General features: G+C 36.6%; 1 protein-coding gene across 3 annotated transcripts in view; it reads left to right on the forward strand.

The window, feature by feature from the left end:
- The window catches only part of LOC118748844 (protein suppressor of sable), a 32,143-nt gene that overhangs the window by 12,052 nt on the left and 4,135 nt on the right, over positions 1-15,956 (forward strand). For 2 of the 3 annotated variants that reach the window (XM_036483544.1, XM_036483545.1), the window contains exons 2-6: positions 777-1,453; positions 1,702-1,928; positions 5,867-6,232; positions 6,331-7,181; positions 7,714-7,964. In XM_036483544.1, the coding sequence (XP_036339437.1) occupies positions 970-1,453; positions 1,702-1,928; positions 5,867-6,232; positions 6,331-7,181; positions 7,714-7,964 (2,179 nt within the window). In that variant the 5' untranslated portion in view covers positions 777-969. The remainder of the gene's footprint in view (positions 1-776; positions 1,454-1,701; positions 1,929-5,866; positions 6,233-6,330; positions 7,182-7,713; positions 7,965-15,956) is intronic. The other variant, XM_036483546.1, reaches the window with a different exon arrangement.

A 15,956-nucleotide genomic window follows, 5' to 3' on the forward strand; every position in this document is an offset into this window, starting at 1 on the left:
AAAAAGTGGAAGGTATTTTATGTACAGATATGTAAACAAAACTACTAAGTATCTTATTCTATCTATCGGTTTCCAAATATTTATTTTTTTTGCTTTTTTTCTCTTATCAAAAGAGTTTTAAATATGTCCAATTTTTTTTTTTTTTGTATAAAAACCAAAGCTCATCTAAATTTGTGGTATTAGCAACGGGCTTTTTCGTGCTTATTCGTGCTTCTTCGTGCTTTTATGAAATTTTACTAAACGTCCATGCACGCACGAGTTCGTGCTGACAGCATATATTCCGGCCCGTACCCGCCCGACGGGCCCCTGCGTAAGCCCGGCCCGTGCGCATCTCTATTTCATACTAATTTGATTCCGATCATTGGATCACGAAGAAATGAACGCTACTCTGAAATTTGTATATGAATATTAAAGTTGGTTGTCTTTTTTTTAGAAATTACTTGTCTTTTATTTCATTTGTCCTGAAGATGTTCGGGATTTTCCACATTTTCTTCGCCTATTAGGCACGCCAAAAGAATTTATATACGTCACTTTATTTATATAGAACCTTACACGAACCTTGTAGCATCTACGCAATTGTGTGCAATTTTCATTGTGAAATGACTTATAACAATCACCTTGCAATTTTCTTTTTCCAAGAAAAGTAGTAATAGATTTTTTATTTACCAAAAGTCAAAGAAATTCGTTTTAATTTTTATAAAAAAAACATTGTACAATTGAATCTGAAGGAAAGGTCTTCAATGAACCCATTTTCTATTATAATTTTGTATTTGCAGATTTATTCAAATAAGATCTTCTAAAGTTATAAATTAAATAAAGGAAACTACCCATAAAACCTTAGGTATATTGGTACACGTTTTAACGAATTTCCACAAACAAGGCGAAATTCCATTTACAACAAAATATCGACATTTATTGAAAAAAAAAAACAAGTGTTTGTTGTACAAAACACATGTAACTCATGCAACAATGTCCGAGGAAAGTAATACAGTGAATTGTAATGATGTTACGTCCACAACCACTATGGTTACCACTGCGACCGCAGATGCGGCGACCACTAAAAACGCAATGTGCGATGATGCCCCAAACATAGAGACTGTCAATGTTGAAGATTTAGAAGACGGTGAGATCGACGATGATGATGAGGATGATGATGTTGTTGTTACAAGTGCCACAACAGGCAGTGCAAATAAGACGAGTGCCAAAGCAACGGCGATAACAGCCGCTAACGATAGCAATGCGACGCCTGCATCTACACCGCACAAATCATTAACGGCACATCATAGCGTCGATTTGACGACGACCAAAATACCTATAATTGATTTATCGCATGATCACACACCATCACCCACAAGTTTGACAGGCGGCGGCGGCGGCGGCGGCGGCGGCAGCGGCAGCAAGGCGGACGCACCCGCCAAGTCACGCAGATCCAAAAAGGGTCAACCACCAGCAGGTACTGAACTGCATACTTTAATGCCAAGGGGTTGCAAGTTGCGACAAAATTAATGTGGGTATTAACACTTTCCTAGTTTTTAGGTTATCTAGAAATTGTATAAAAATAAAATTAAAAAGCAATGAATTAACCTAAAAACTCCGAAGGCGTGAATACCCACAATAAAGTAAAAGTATATATTTTTACAATTAATTTTATAGTTGAATGGTTTTAGTTATTTAATTAATTTATTTGTTTCCAAAACACAGACGATTATATGGAGGAAGTTGAAAAATTATTATCAAACGTCTTGAAAAAGTCTGGCGTCCAGCCACAAATGCCCAAATGTTTAGAAGCACGTCAACAGGAATCTACAGAACCCGAACCGCCTGTCCCTGGTCATGGACAGAGTCGTAGTAGTAGACGGCGTAAACGCAAAAAGCAACGTGACGAAAAGGAGAAAGAGAAAGAGAAGGAAAAAGAGCGCAAAGAGAAGGTAAACATTATACTTTTTTTCATGAGCAGCAGTGCTTAATAATTAAGCATACTGGATACAGGTCTTAATCAAAATTTAAAATTTCAAAACAGTAATTTCTTATTTCATCGCCTTCCTAAAATATTAAAAAAATAACAATTACAAAAAAATTGTTCATAATCTGAATTGTTTAAATTAATTTCAGTTGGTAATAAATAACTCTTTTATTTGTTTTTAATTAACGATAAAAATGTAACTCTAAATTTTATAAGAATTTTTAACGTCGCAGTTGTAGGGAAACCTTTTTTTTTAATAAGGAAAAGAGTAATTAAAGTTCATAATCTAAATTGTGAAGAGATCATTAAATTCTTACACCGAAATTCATAAAATATAGAGGAGATTTTAACTAAATACCTTACAAATCGAAAATTTGTAAGAAAATGTCACTTTCTAAAGCTCTTTAAGCCTATTATATTTTTATACCCGAGCGCACTTGTGCACAAGGGTATTATAACTTTGTTCACATAACGGTTGTTTGTAACAGGCAAAACGAATCGAGATAGATATAGACAAATGTATACATAAATGATCAGAATGAAAAGAGAAATCGATTAAGCGGTGACTGTCTGTCCGTCCGTCCGTCCGTCCGTCCGTCTGTGCACACGATAACTCGAGTAAAAATTGAGATATCTTAACGAAACTTGGTACGTGAACTTCCTTTGGGCGTGGGACAGATGGTATTGAAAATGGGCGAAATCGGATAATAACCACGCCTACCTCCCATATAACGGTAATTTTAAGAAATACGAAAACTGCGATATTTTAGTAACTACTGAAGATAATTTACTCAAAATTGATACTTACAATGAGTTTCAGACGGAAAACATTAATTTTATAAATTTTTGGAAAATGGGCGTAGCCACGCCCACTTATGGTTACATGTGTATATCTTGGTAACCGCTACACCAATTTCTTCCAAACTTGGCACAGTTGTTGGCCTTAGTACAGCATACTAAATGGCTGAAAATTTTAAACATCGGACAATAACCACGCCTACCTCCCATATAACGGTAATTTTCAGAAAAACGAAAACTGCGATATTTTAGTAACTACTGAAGATAATTCACTCAAAATTGATATCTGCAATGAGTTTTAGACGAAAAATAAGAATATTACAAAATTTTGGCAAATGGGCGTAGCCACGCCCACTTATGGTTACATGTGTATATCTTGGTAACCGCTACACCAATGTCTCCCAAACTTGGCACAGTTGTTGGTCCTGGTACAGCATACCAAATGGCCGAAAATTTCTAAAATCGGACAATAACCACGCCCACATCCCATATAACGGTAATTTCGAGAAATACAAAATCTTCGATAAATCAGTAAATATTGAAGCTAATTTATTCAAAATTGATGATTGCAACAATTCTTTACCAAGAAATACGTTTATGACAAAATTTTGGAAAATGGGCGTAGCACCGCCCACTTGTGATCACATATATGTATCTCGCTAACCGTTCTAGCAATTTGTACCAAGCTCGGTATGGTTATTGTGCTTGCCACATAAAAGCAAACCGTTGAAAATTGTTGAAATCGGACTAAAATTGAGGCCGCTTTTCATATAACGGTAAATTTCAGATATGCTTGAAACTGCAATATTTCGAAATTTAAGGACGCTAATTTACTTAAAATGTATACACCCCGGCTTATCATGTAGCGGTAGCTTTCGGAAAGGTGGAAAACATATATTTAATACTTGCGCCGGGTATTTAATGTTCGGCTCCGCCCGAACTTAGACTTTCTTACTTGTTTATGAATAAGGTCATTAATATATTTTGTTTATAATTTCAATGATGGAGACTGACTCAAAATTTAAAATTTGCAAATGTTTGGCAAAAAGATTCTTATATCGACATTGTAAAAGTTTTATATTTCAAATATTTTTTACATTTACGGGATTCACAAGACGTGTTTAACGTCGTTATCTCTTAAAATTGTTAACTTTTTTAATGTGAAATATCGGTTTAAATGCGTTTAAGGGCTAGTCCCCTAAAAACCATTTCCCCGTTATTTTGCATTGGAAAATTTTAAGACTTCAAGACTTGCGACGTTTAACATGTCTTGTGAATCTTCTTATTTTATATACATAATTTTAGTTTAATTTATTTAACATACATATATATACGCCAATCGGGATTGTACATCTAAACTTATTTACTGAAAGACTTGTTAGGGAGTAGAGATATTAATTTACAAAAATTTCAATATTGCCTGTGACACCAGCAGTGCTCTCTTGCGTCATGAACGAAGAGAGGGTTCCTCCAAAGATATAAAGGCTTGCAATTCTGTTATGAGGTCCATGCAAGAGATTATTGTTATTTGATCTCTCCACAGCTAAAATTCACCTCGAACTGAGATTGGTCCTAGAGTACTCGAAGCCAAAGGAACTGAGGATTTCCGGAGCAGTTTCTTTAAAATTTAATGACTAATCTCAAAAGAATATTCCAACAAGTCATTTTTAAGCGAAAAACAAAACCGACTTCAATTCTCATATAAAAATTTAAGATTATCGTTAATCTCTTCATGATCCTATGATCGGATTTAAACCAAATTATTATGGAACCACCTGTGATGTAACCCCTTTCCTTAAAAAAAACCGAGTTATCGAAATCGGTTAACGTGGTCCAAAGTTATGCGGTAACATATATATATATATATAAAAATACCAAAAAAATATTTCGAAGAATTAATAAATTTCTCCTTTTTGTGAAGTCGGTAAAAAAAAAAATAAAAATTATTAATCCAAATTTCAAGAAAAAATCCCTCTTTATTTGTTTTTCTAGCAAGTCATGGTGGAATAATAACAAGGTGTTGTCAGTAGCGACGTGTTTGCCGATCTTAATTTTTATACTACTACTCGTTGGGAAATAGTAACTAAAATACTCTATTTTAGTATTTCGTTTTATCGCGATTTTTAAAGAACTTGGTGTTTTCAGATCGATATTAATATTTAAAATTGCTGGATTTTTATAATTTGTGTCCTCAAAATATAAAATATAAAAGATATCGTGGTTATCAATGGAAAAAGACGTAAACAAAAATCGTATGGAAAGGCAATTTTTTTATATTATATATCTTTTGCTGCATTGTCATAATATTGAGTCAAATGGACTACTGATACATAGAGCGGCAGTATGGTTAAATTACGATTTCGCTTATACTATCGATATTTTTGTGTTTTAATCTATTTAAAAAATCATTTACAGTCTTATAGGGAATTGCGCTATTTTACGGCTTCTACTTCTTTATAAGTTACAATATATGTCCAAGCTGTGTGGAGCTGACAATACAAACATATGGTCAGGCTTATAAGCCTGTAATTATACATTTTTCTACATTTAATTTGAAATAGTATGCACAAACGGATTTGATGTAGTAAATAATTAGTACCTTTTATAATACTTTAAAATGCGTGACCAGAATAGACCTGCCGAAAAAGTGAGGTTAAGTTACTGACAACACCTTGTTATTATTACACCATGCTAGCAAGTGTTCTAGTTCTGAACTAAAGTTGAAGTTGAGTTGACAACTAGAAAGCGTTCAGAACTTTTTTTCAGTTGCTCTCCCAGAGAGAAAAACACAACACAACCACATGGAAGGAAAGTTCTGAACTGTAACGATGTATCCGTCTTAATAACAAATAAACTTTAACATCTATTGCAAGTCTTTTAGTAAATAAATTTTAAATATTCGTTATTCTCTTTTATGATACCTTAGTTTTATTTTGGCTTCTTATTTTAATTTGTCTTATTATATTTTTTTAATTTCCTTCTTATTTATTATTTATTTATTTATTTTTTAGTTAATTTTATTTGTTTTTTTTAACTATCTTAATATTACCATCGATGACTCTACCTTCAATTGAATAACAAATTGCCACATTTCCCCTCCTCCAGGAAAAACCACGCTATGCGTCACCCGAACCGTATAATACGCCCATTACACTCGACGACGATGAGGACGACTTTGAAATGCTGAACGTAGTCGGCGGCAGTCCTTCCAGTACGCCCGTGCCCAAATATGTACCGCCACTATACCCACCCTATGGCTCTGCTGAAGACTCATACACATCATACGATAGTTGTGACTCGTTAGATGGTGGTGGGGAAAGAGGTGGTGGTGGTGGTGGTGCAGAAACAAAACGCCGTCGGAGACGTGGTAAAAAAGATCGCAAACGGGGACGCGATCGACGTGCGCGTAGTCGTGATGACAGTGCACGAGGTGGGGCGGGAGCAGAGAAGCGTTCGCGGCGTGATTCCACGGTATGAATCTATTGCTCGTGTCTACAGAATCTCTTTATTTAATTAAATGCTACTACTTTGTATACTTATGTATGCATTTTTGTAATTTTTCATTGTAGGATGACAAACACCGCCAGGAACCGCGCAAATTGGAGCTGTGCAAATTCTATCTGATGGAATGTTGTGCAAAAAAAGATAAATGTTCCTATATGCATTCAGATTTTCCATGCAAATACTACTATCTGGGCATGGAGTGTCCCACTCGAGAGACATGTAAGTTCATGCACGAAGCACCATTGTCTGAACAATTGCGCAACATACTCTTGAAGCATTTGGAAACCGCACCAAAAGAGATACTCGGCAATTTTAAGCGGGTAACACGTGAAAACGCTATAGTGATGATGACCAAACGCAACGAAGAGCTTTGTAAAGAGTATAAGGTGGAGAATACTTGGTCTCCGATAGTCAATTTACCAACGTCTAATAATCGTCGTGGTCAAGGTAATAATATGCTAAATGATCATCACCTGCAACAGCAACAACAACAAATACTGCAGCAACAACAGCAGCAGCAGCAGCAGCAACAACCGCAGCAACAGCCACACAATAACATACCCTCGCTATTCGATATTGTTGTGAAGCCACCAGTCTCGCTACTTGGGTTCGATAAACATCGTAAATCTCGATGGACGGATTCCCCAACACATGAAGATACAACGACTGAGGCGGCAGATAATAGTATGCAGTTACCTAGCCATTTGGATTTGAAAAATCTTGAGGGTATTATGAAAGTCGAGCACATAGAGAAACTTACGCGTTTGGGTATAACCAATTTGCAAGAAGTCAATCAGTTGACCATTGGCCAGTTGCAGCAGGTTGGCATCGACTTTGTAGAGATAAGCGAAGTGCAAAAGAAAGTGCAAAGCAGAATCGAAAGCAGCAGTGCTACGAATAATGAGGGCGATAATATGTAAGTAAAAAATGTTAATAATTCGCTTACTCGCTTAGTATTATGTAGTGAACGAATAATTTATGCCGCTTAGTTTTTGTTGAAAAACAAGGTTTTATGAACATGCAAAAGTAAGAGTATAAAATATTTCGTAGTTATGTACATACCTTTCTGTTTAACAATTTATAACCATTTTTTGCTTAAAAAAGGTTTTAATATAAGTTGCATAAAATAAAACATAGAAATCATTCGCCTGTTTGCACTCCTTTTGAATTTAGTAAAATTATATTTTTTATTATATTTTCTCAATATTTTTTAAATTACCTTATATTTCTTTTAGTTGTTTGTACTTTTTTAGAATACTCTTTATTTGATTAGCTTCATTAATAATCCAATCTACTACTACTTTCTGTGTAGCTTAAAAATACTTAAAATAGTATACCTATTCATTCCAAATTTAGCTATTTTCTAACTTTTGTATTGTATTTGTATTGATTTCATTTGTTTTTATTTTCCATTTCACGTAAATTTACTATTTGCCGTGTAACTGTAGTCCTGTTGCAACACGCGATGTTGATATGCGTTCTCTTCCTAGTTCTACAACAACGATGGCGACAACGAAAGCCCCTACATCTTCGGCTGCTGACTCTTCGACGCGGAATAATGTTAACGAACATTTAGAATTGGATAAAGATGGCTTCGCAGGCTCGAGCTCGAATAGTAATAGCAGTAGCGGCGTTGTGCGTGTCGATTATTCACAATATTTAAAGGACTCTAATTTGGCATTCGATCGCAGTGATGCATGTGAGTATACAAATTGAACTCATATATGAATTCTATGAGGCCTTTGGATTTGCCCATTGATATAAGGGAAAATGTAAAGATTGAGTTCGTTGCTTAGTATCAGTTTGCAATTTAAAGGTCACGGCTCAGCGGGCCATGGAGTTCGAAGTTTTGTTGTTCTTGTAACAGCTTACAAGTAGAAGTTTTTTAGCTTCGTTAAATGTGTCCTATTAGTTTCTAGCGGCTATATTAGTGCATCAAAATTCAGAATCGGACAGCTATTTTCCCGAGAAGTGTTCTGGCGCTTTTTCGTTCAGCTCTCAAAAAAAAATAAAAAAATAGTTTACTAATCTGGAGTACAGCTGAAAGAATACAGCTATGTATGTCCCTTGAAATACGTTCCCACGACAGTCGGGAATTATATCTGGCCAAGGACTTTTATTTGGGGAATTTGAATGCCTTTCAAAAACCAACAACAGGTCTCTTCAAATACCCAGAGAGTGTTCGAAAGCCTTGTTGTTTTTGTTGTTGTTGTAGCGGCCAACAACCCCGACCAGATTGGTTAGTCCCTCAATCGTTGTCGTCAAGCTCTACTAACGGGGGACCCAAGAAGAGTGCAGCTTCGAAAGGGTCTGTTCATAAGCACAGAGGCGTTAGTAGAGTGGGGTTAAGTAGGCATACGAAGATATGTCTCGAGTCATGGGCTGTCTCTCCGTATGCCGGGCCCTGGTTTGGCACATCTGCGTTTACTCTGCTCAGTTACGAGTTTAACCTGCTGCAGTAGCCAGAGCGAAGTTGGGCTATTGTGGTCCGAGTCTCCCGAGGCAGACGAAGCTCTGTCTGTGCTTTGTATAGTGCGAGAGTAGAAGGGCCTCTAGAGTCTTTGCTACCGGGAAAAGGAGAGTAATCGGACGATAGGACTCTCCTTTGTTGGATGGTTTCCCCGGTTTAAGCAGTGGGACCGCTCTCCCCATTTTCCAGATGCTTGGAATGATGAGAGTGACCATAGACAGGTTGAGGGCCTTGGTTAAATAGTCTTCTCTCGCAGGACCCAAATTTTTCAGCATCGGCGTGCAAGTTCCGTCGGGTCCAATGGCTTTGGAGGCTTTCGCCTTCCCAATGGCTAGCCTCACTTCGCCGCTGGTGAAAACAAGAGGCGCGCTGTGTGTTGGCAGTTTGTGCAGCCTTCTGGTCAGTCGACGCTTGGTTTTGTCCGCCGGAGGATGCAGTGTGAACTGTCGGCTAAAATAGTTCACGCCGCGGCATGGTCGCCGAAAGAGATTTCGACTCTGTCGTCACGCTTCGTCGGATTGGAGAGTGACCTCACGGTTGACCAAAGCTTGGTCACACCAGAGGCAAATTTACAGGTCTTCAGATGCTCTTTCAACTTCTTCCGCTTATGTACGTTCACTAGTTGCCGAATGTCCGCGTTGAGATCCCTGATACGGAGATTTCTGGGATCGGCCTGGTGAAGGTTGTCACGCTCATCGGCTAGGACAGCCGCTTCGACAGGAAATTTGGGAGGGGGGTCCGCAATGCATGCATGTATTTATACCAAAAGATCTTTCAGATCTGCCGCAACTTCTTTTCCCGCTTTTTTTAAACTGTGTCGAAGTGATGTGATTAGAGGATCGGAAGATGTCAACAACATTTTCATTAAATCAGCATTTTGGTCAAACGAATGTACATATACACGTAAGTTATTAGTTCGCACCATGGGTCCAAAAAAGAAGGTTGTTCCATTTTATGACATTCGTTGTTGTTGTTAACCATTTGAATTTTAATAAAATTATGACATTTCATCAAATTCATGCTACCTGATCACTAGAAGAAATATTTTTCTTTAAAGGAAAAGATTTTATCAGTACATTCAAAGATGTGGAATATGATTGATGTGACCAACCGTACTTCTTTTTTCGCTCTTGTACTTCGTACTTCGAAGTAAAGTCAAATGTACTTCTTTGCGATATTTTGTATTTCAGGAGGGAGATTTTGTAACTGGTTAGCGACAATTTTCGGATAGCGATTCGAAAATTGTCGCTACGTGGTTTCAGAATCTCCCCCCAGGTCCTGTATTTCTCCGACCTTCTGGACGATCGTCACTTGTCCTGGGCGATAAATTCGTTCAAACCATTAAAGTCGCCGGCGACCAATGGCATCATATTTGCGCAGCTGCAAAGGGCTCTGAAGATGTCGTGCTACTGGTTGGATCCTATTTATGCAAACTGCGTGAGGACCGAGTACATCCCCAAGGCTTGGAGTGTAGCCAGTGTTACGTTCATCCCGAAGGCCGGAAAAGGCGCACATCTTCGTGACAGAACTGTCGCGGCGGGTGGGGGAGCGCCTACACTCAGTGCAGAGTCATTATAAGCACTCCACAAGGTGGTGTTCTCTCCAAACTGCTCTGGATTGCGATTGTAAACGACCTTCTAGAGAAACTGATAAAAGTGGGCTTTCGGATGATCGCCTATGTAGATGATATGAAACTTTTGGTTAAGGGACGATTTCTAGATTTCTTTAGGATCAGGCTCAAGGCTACCTGAACCAGGTAACTAGGTGGGCGATCAGCGGCGGCTGTCGTGGAAGTCTAACGGAGAGGAAAGGGTAAGAAAGGTGTCGGTTGCTTTATATTGCTGTAGGGAAGCTATCGGTAAAAGGTGACGTCTCTCGCCCAAATTAATTTATTAGCTCTAGGAAACCAGATTTAAGCCTATATTGTTTCATGGAGCCCTTGTCTGGTGGAACTCACTAGAGAAGGCTACACTTGTAAAATAAGAATTAGTGGAGCAAATGGAACCACACATACACTGGCGCTTAACATACATATGTTGAACAAGGCGCCTGCGGATATTGCAGACAGAATTGTCACAGTACGAACCGCTATTCGGCTAAGGGAAACCGGGTCCTTTTGTGACAAAAAAAGGAAAAGAAGACGTTTCTCTGCCGCAGCAAATTTTTTATATGGAACTTTAAAGCACGTTACCTCACAAGGGCTAGCGGTTGGGGGTTCTGACAGGGCGATTGGTATTCATGCCGTGAGACTAGGAATTTCATCTGATCCTTTTTTATCAGATGAAGTGGAATCATCTGCACACTTTCTTTTAGACTGTCCAACTTTCGCGAGGCTAAGATGGAAGCATCTTGGCTCGGACTTCCAAACAACCACTGAGCTCTCAGGGATCGAAATTTCGTAATCGGCTCGCGGCGTTAACTTAACCCAATATAAGCTGTACTTCTTTGAACTATGAAATAGTTGGTCACATTAAATATGATGGACTTGAAAATTATGCCGGCTACATAATTTCGAAAATGGGGTTGATGGCAAGGTTTCGGATGGCATGAAGAAAGTGATCCAAATTATACTTACATATCGTTGTTTAAAGCACAAAACCGCGTATCGTCGTTCTGCAAAACCGCCATCCATTCCAAAAAACATCCATTCGTCCTGAAATATAATAGGCAGAAATGCGATTGCTTTATAAAAAAGAGAACAATTTTGAAATATGAGTATTTTTACTCTATAGAAAATAATTTATGCAACCTCACATACGCAGTTTTGCATTTTGTTGATACGCGGTTTTGTACTTTATACGACGATATGTTAATTGTTTATCGGAGGACGGTCTGTTTAAGCCGACCTCAGGTTTCTTGCACACATTAGACACTTTAAGATCAATATTTGTGAAAGCTAATTAAATAGTTATTATTATTATCATAATGCGCGCGTGGTTTCTATTATAAAATAAAAAGAATAATTACGATGAAGTCTTCTTTAATAGTCTATATTTTATATATTTTTAATGCGGTTTTTTCTTAACTGCAGTCGTCCCTCGGCAGGCAATGGCAAACCTCCGAGTGTATTTCTGCCATGAAAAATACAATCGCCGTTCGGAGTCGGCGTAAAACTGTAGGTCCCTCCGTTTTGTGTGACAACATCAAGGCGCACGCCACAAATCGGAGGAGAAGCTCGGCCAAACACCAACATATGTGTAAGCGCCAATCTATTATTATTATTAATGAAAATAGTGCGAACCACGTATATAAGTAAAAAAAATTACCAAGCACTGATAATGATTTTTAATTTGAAATATTATTAAATTGGTATAAATGTGGGAAAGAAAATACTCCGATTTATTGTTGTAATATTATCAAAGTGGCAAGGCCGTTGAGAATACTCACAATTTATGAAACTTACAAAAATTTTATTATCCGTCAAAAGTTGTTTATTGAAACTACCTTCTTTTTTGTATCATGGTTCGCACTAGGGCATTCAATCCCGAAGCATTTTAAAAATCCCGGGATTTCGGGATTCAACCATTCTAATCCCGGGATCCCGAGATTTTTCGGGATTTCGACTTTATCACAACTTTTGGCATTTTACAGTAGATTCGCCTTTTTCAAACCACACAGATTCATTGTCACCACATTTGGTCTTAGGGGAGCATAATGCCCCTTAGTGAAAGAGTACGTAATTTGATGTTTAAATATTTTTATTCTAAAATATCTATATTACTTGTCAAAAACATTTGCTCATACTTGCAGAAATCCTTTTCCAAAAAAGACCAACAAAGTAAAATGAAGAAAAACTCTGCCACACTGTAAAAGCTTGTTGTGTTTTCAATTGCTACCAGATTTTTCGTTATTACCCAGTTCTTGCACTAAATATTTGAACGGCTCAAGTTCACTTTCAATCCAAATTTTGGTGTTCTGTATTTCTCGTGTTTCATGTCAAATCAATTTTATTTTCGTTTTCAACATTTTTTTCATTCTGTAAATGAATCAGTACAAATATCGGGATCCCGGAGTGGTAATCCCGGTATTTCGTGACATGGAAAAGTGTCCGGGATCCCGCAATCTCGGGATTCTGGATCCCGGGATTGAATGCCCTAGTTCGCACCAAGGCATATTTAACAAGGTAGAAGTGACAACTAGCTCGAACTCTCTTGTAGCTAGTTATAATGTCAAAAAACTGTAAACAAACAAATCAACCCTATGAGGTGCGCGTGCTATGTTTGCTACAAATTAGCATCAATTGAACCTCATCATGGTGAAATTATGACAGGTGTAGTAAAAAGAGCGAGATGAAAAATTTGACCCTATCTTATTTGAAAATTTGCCTTTAAAAATGTGTATAAGATAGCCGCATGTCAGGAAAATAAAGCGAGAAAGCTTTTTTATAACCTCACCTGCTTATAATTTCACCATGGAAATGCATCAGCATAAATACAAATATATGTATGTACGTATACTAATTTTAAGGATTACTTCAATATTACCTTGAAAGAATTTTAGCTGCATTCGCATCTTATATGCACATATGGACAGAAAATAATACCTCATAAAGGAAACCACGCCATTAAATGAAATAAATGTTTTATGAAACTGTTTTAAACATTTTTTTGTTTCTATTCGCCCAATGTTTTTGCGCGTTTAGTTAAATATTTACTTCAAAAAAAACATCCCCACTTATAAAAATCGTTTTAATGTTTTCTTCTACATACGTCTACATACATCAGTGTAAATCTAGGTCCTAACGCGGTTATGTGTCACAATATTGTAAGAAAATTCTCTTACTCAGTTCTGAAATTCCGTGGCTTCAGGCAACCAAGTCTTCCAACTTCGCAACTAGGCACCTTAAAGTATCGCACCACTTTCCACACAATGCAACGCTCGTAGTTCCTGCTCCTTTTCATTTTTGTATATGTATGTATCTATAAATGCATGTGGTCGAAAAACAAAAAAGAATCACACAATTCAAAACTATCTCAAAGCACAATTTAACTTTTAATGAAAATTAGAAAATGCCAACATGAAAAGGGTTAAAAGTTATTCATCATTTGACATTATAGTCGGTGTTCAAAAGAGAGAAATGTCAAAAGCACTTTTACCTTGTTTAATATGCCTTGGTTCGCACCATGATACAAAAAAGAAGGTAGTTTCAATAAACAACTTTTTGATTAAAAAGGAGATTTTTGACAATTGCTCAATTGTAAAAAATTCGAAGCGGCGTTACCCAATTTAAGTTTTTTAGTGGAGGGGATTTTATATCCTAAATTTGGGAATATAAACAAAATTGTTGTTTTAACACTTATCTCTTAAAAATAATTAATATTTTATCTTAAACACGTTCGAGTTTTACATTAAATTCGATAACTACTTGCCAAAATCTTTATTTTTACATTCATAAAATTGTGGTGAACATATTTTAACAATTTTTTAGTGTCATTATGTCATCTGATTATTACATAATATAGCTAGCCAGGACTATTACAGTTTACAATTTCCAATTGAGACACTGAAATTACACATTTCGATATTGTCTTTGTCCATGTTTTTCAAGTAACTTGAAAACGGATTTACTTTGGAACCCATAGGCCTCATGACTTTAAGAGAAGTGAATCTTATCCAATTCTAGTAAATTTCGACAATATCGTTGTTTCTTTGGGTAAAAATAAATATATTTTACTGTTCAATATTGGAGGGGGTGTGAAACAAAATTGATGATTTATTGTTAGTATGAAAACTAGAAATACAATTATGAACTTATGGAGCATTAGAAGTCTTCTCTTTCAAAAACAAAAGGGGAAATGTTTTGCTATTTGTGCAATGGTTTATGGGTGGGGAGCGGAGACGGAGGGGGGAGGGCAACGCATTGAAAAGTGGTGTATAATCATCATTTTGACAGGGAGAATGTAAACTCGAGTTACGCTAACCACAGGATTTTTGTGCAAAATACCTTTCCACGTTGAAGGCTTTCGGCAGCGGTTAGAAAAAATAACCCTCATCAGTCCGGGTACGCTGACCACAGTATTTTTTACAAAAAGATCCATATTTCAAACCGAAGTTATTCATAAATTTATATCTGAAAATTTGAAATCATTATTTTAAACTAACGCTTAATTGTTTGACCACACGTGTGTGTTAAAATTTTTTGCTTTGGGTTAAGCGTTTGCACACAATAACCCAAAATTATTGTACAAATAACCTAGCCGTACCCAACAAAATACCTTTTAGTTGTTCAAATTTCGATTGTAAATAAACAAAAAATTAATAACAAAATTTGTAGGATTTTAGATATTGGATACGGTAGCACGAAATGTCACAATCTACTTAATTGTCAGGTTGTTAATATGGCGACGAAAAAGTGACAATGGTTCGCACCATGATACAAAAAAGAAGGTAGTTCCATTGTCACTTTTTCTTCGCCATATTAACAACCTGACAATTAAGTAGATTGTGACATTTCGTGCTACCGTATGCAATATCTAAAATCCTCCAAATTTTATTATTAATTTTTTATTTATTTACAAACATTTTGTTCTTAGAATCGAAATTCGAACTAGTAAAAGGTACTTTGTTGAGTACGGCTCGGTTATTTGTACAATAATTTTGGGTTGTTGTGTCACAAGACTTAACCCAAAGCAAAAAATTTTAACACACACGTGTGGTCAAACAATTAAACGTTAGTTTAAAATAAAAATTTCAAGTTTTCAGATACAAATTTATGAATAAATTCGGTTTGAAATATGGACCTTCTTGTAAAAATTACTGTGGTCAGCGTAGCCGGAGTTGGACTGATGAGAATTAATTTTGTCTAAGCGCTGCCGAAATTTTACCCAATTTGTCAATGGGTCCTTACCTCCGTCTCCGCCCCCATCCCAAATAACCGAACATTTCCCTTTTTGTATTTTAAAGAGAATGCTCAAAAAGTTGATAATTGTGTTTCTAGTTTTCATTCTAACAATAAATCACAAATTTTGTTTCACACCAACTCCAATATTGAGTAAAATATATTTTAATTTTTTCCAAAGAAATAACGATATTGTCGAAATATACTAGAATTGGATAATACTCACTTCTCTGAAAGTCATGAGGCCTATGGGTCCCAAAGTAAATTCTGTTTTCACGTTACTTGAAAGACATGGACAAAGACAATATCGAAATGTGTAATTTCAGTGTCCCAATCATATCAGAAACAATCTTATCCGATATAGAAAACTGTAATAGTCCCGG

The sequence above is a fragment of the Rhagoletis pomonella genome, unplaced genomic scaffold (genome assembly GCF_013731165.1).
Source record: "Rhagoletis pomonella isolate Grant_MI unplaced genomic scaffold, Rhpom_1.0 Rhpom_scaffold_00013, whole genome shotgun sequence".
Taxonomy (NCBI): domain Eukaryota; kingdom Metazoa; phylum Arthropoda; class Insecta; order Diptera; family Tephritidae; genus Rhagoletis; species Rhagoletis pomonella.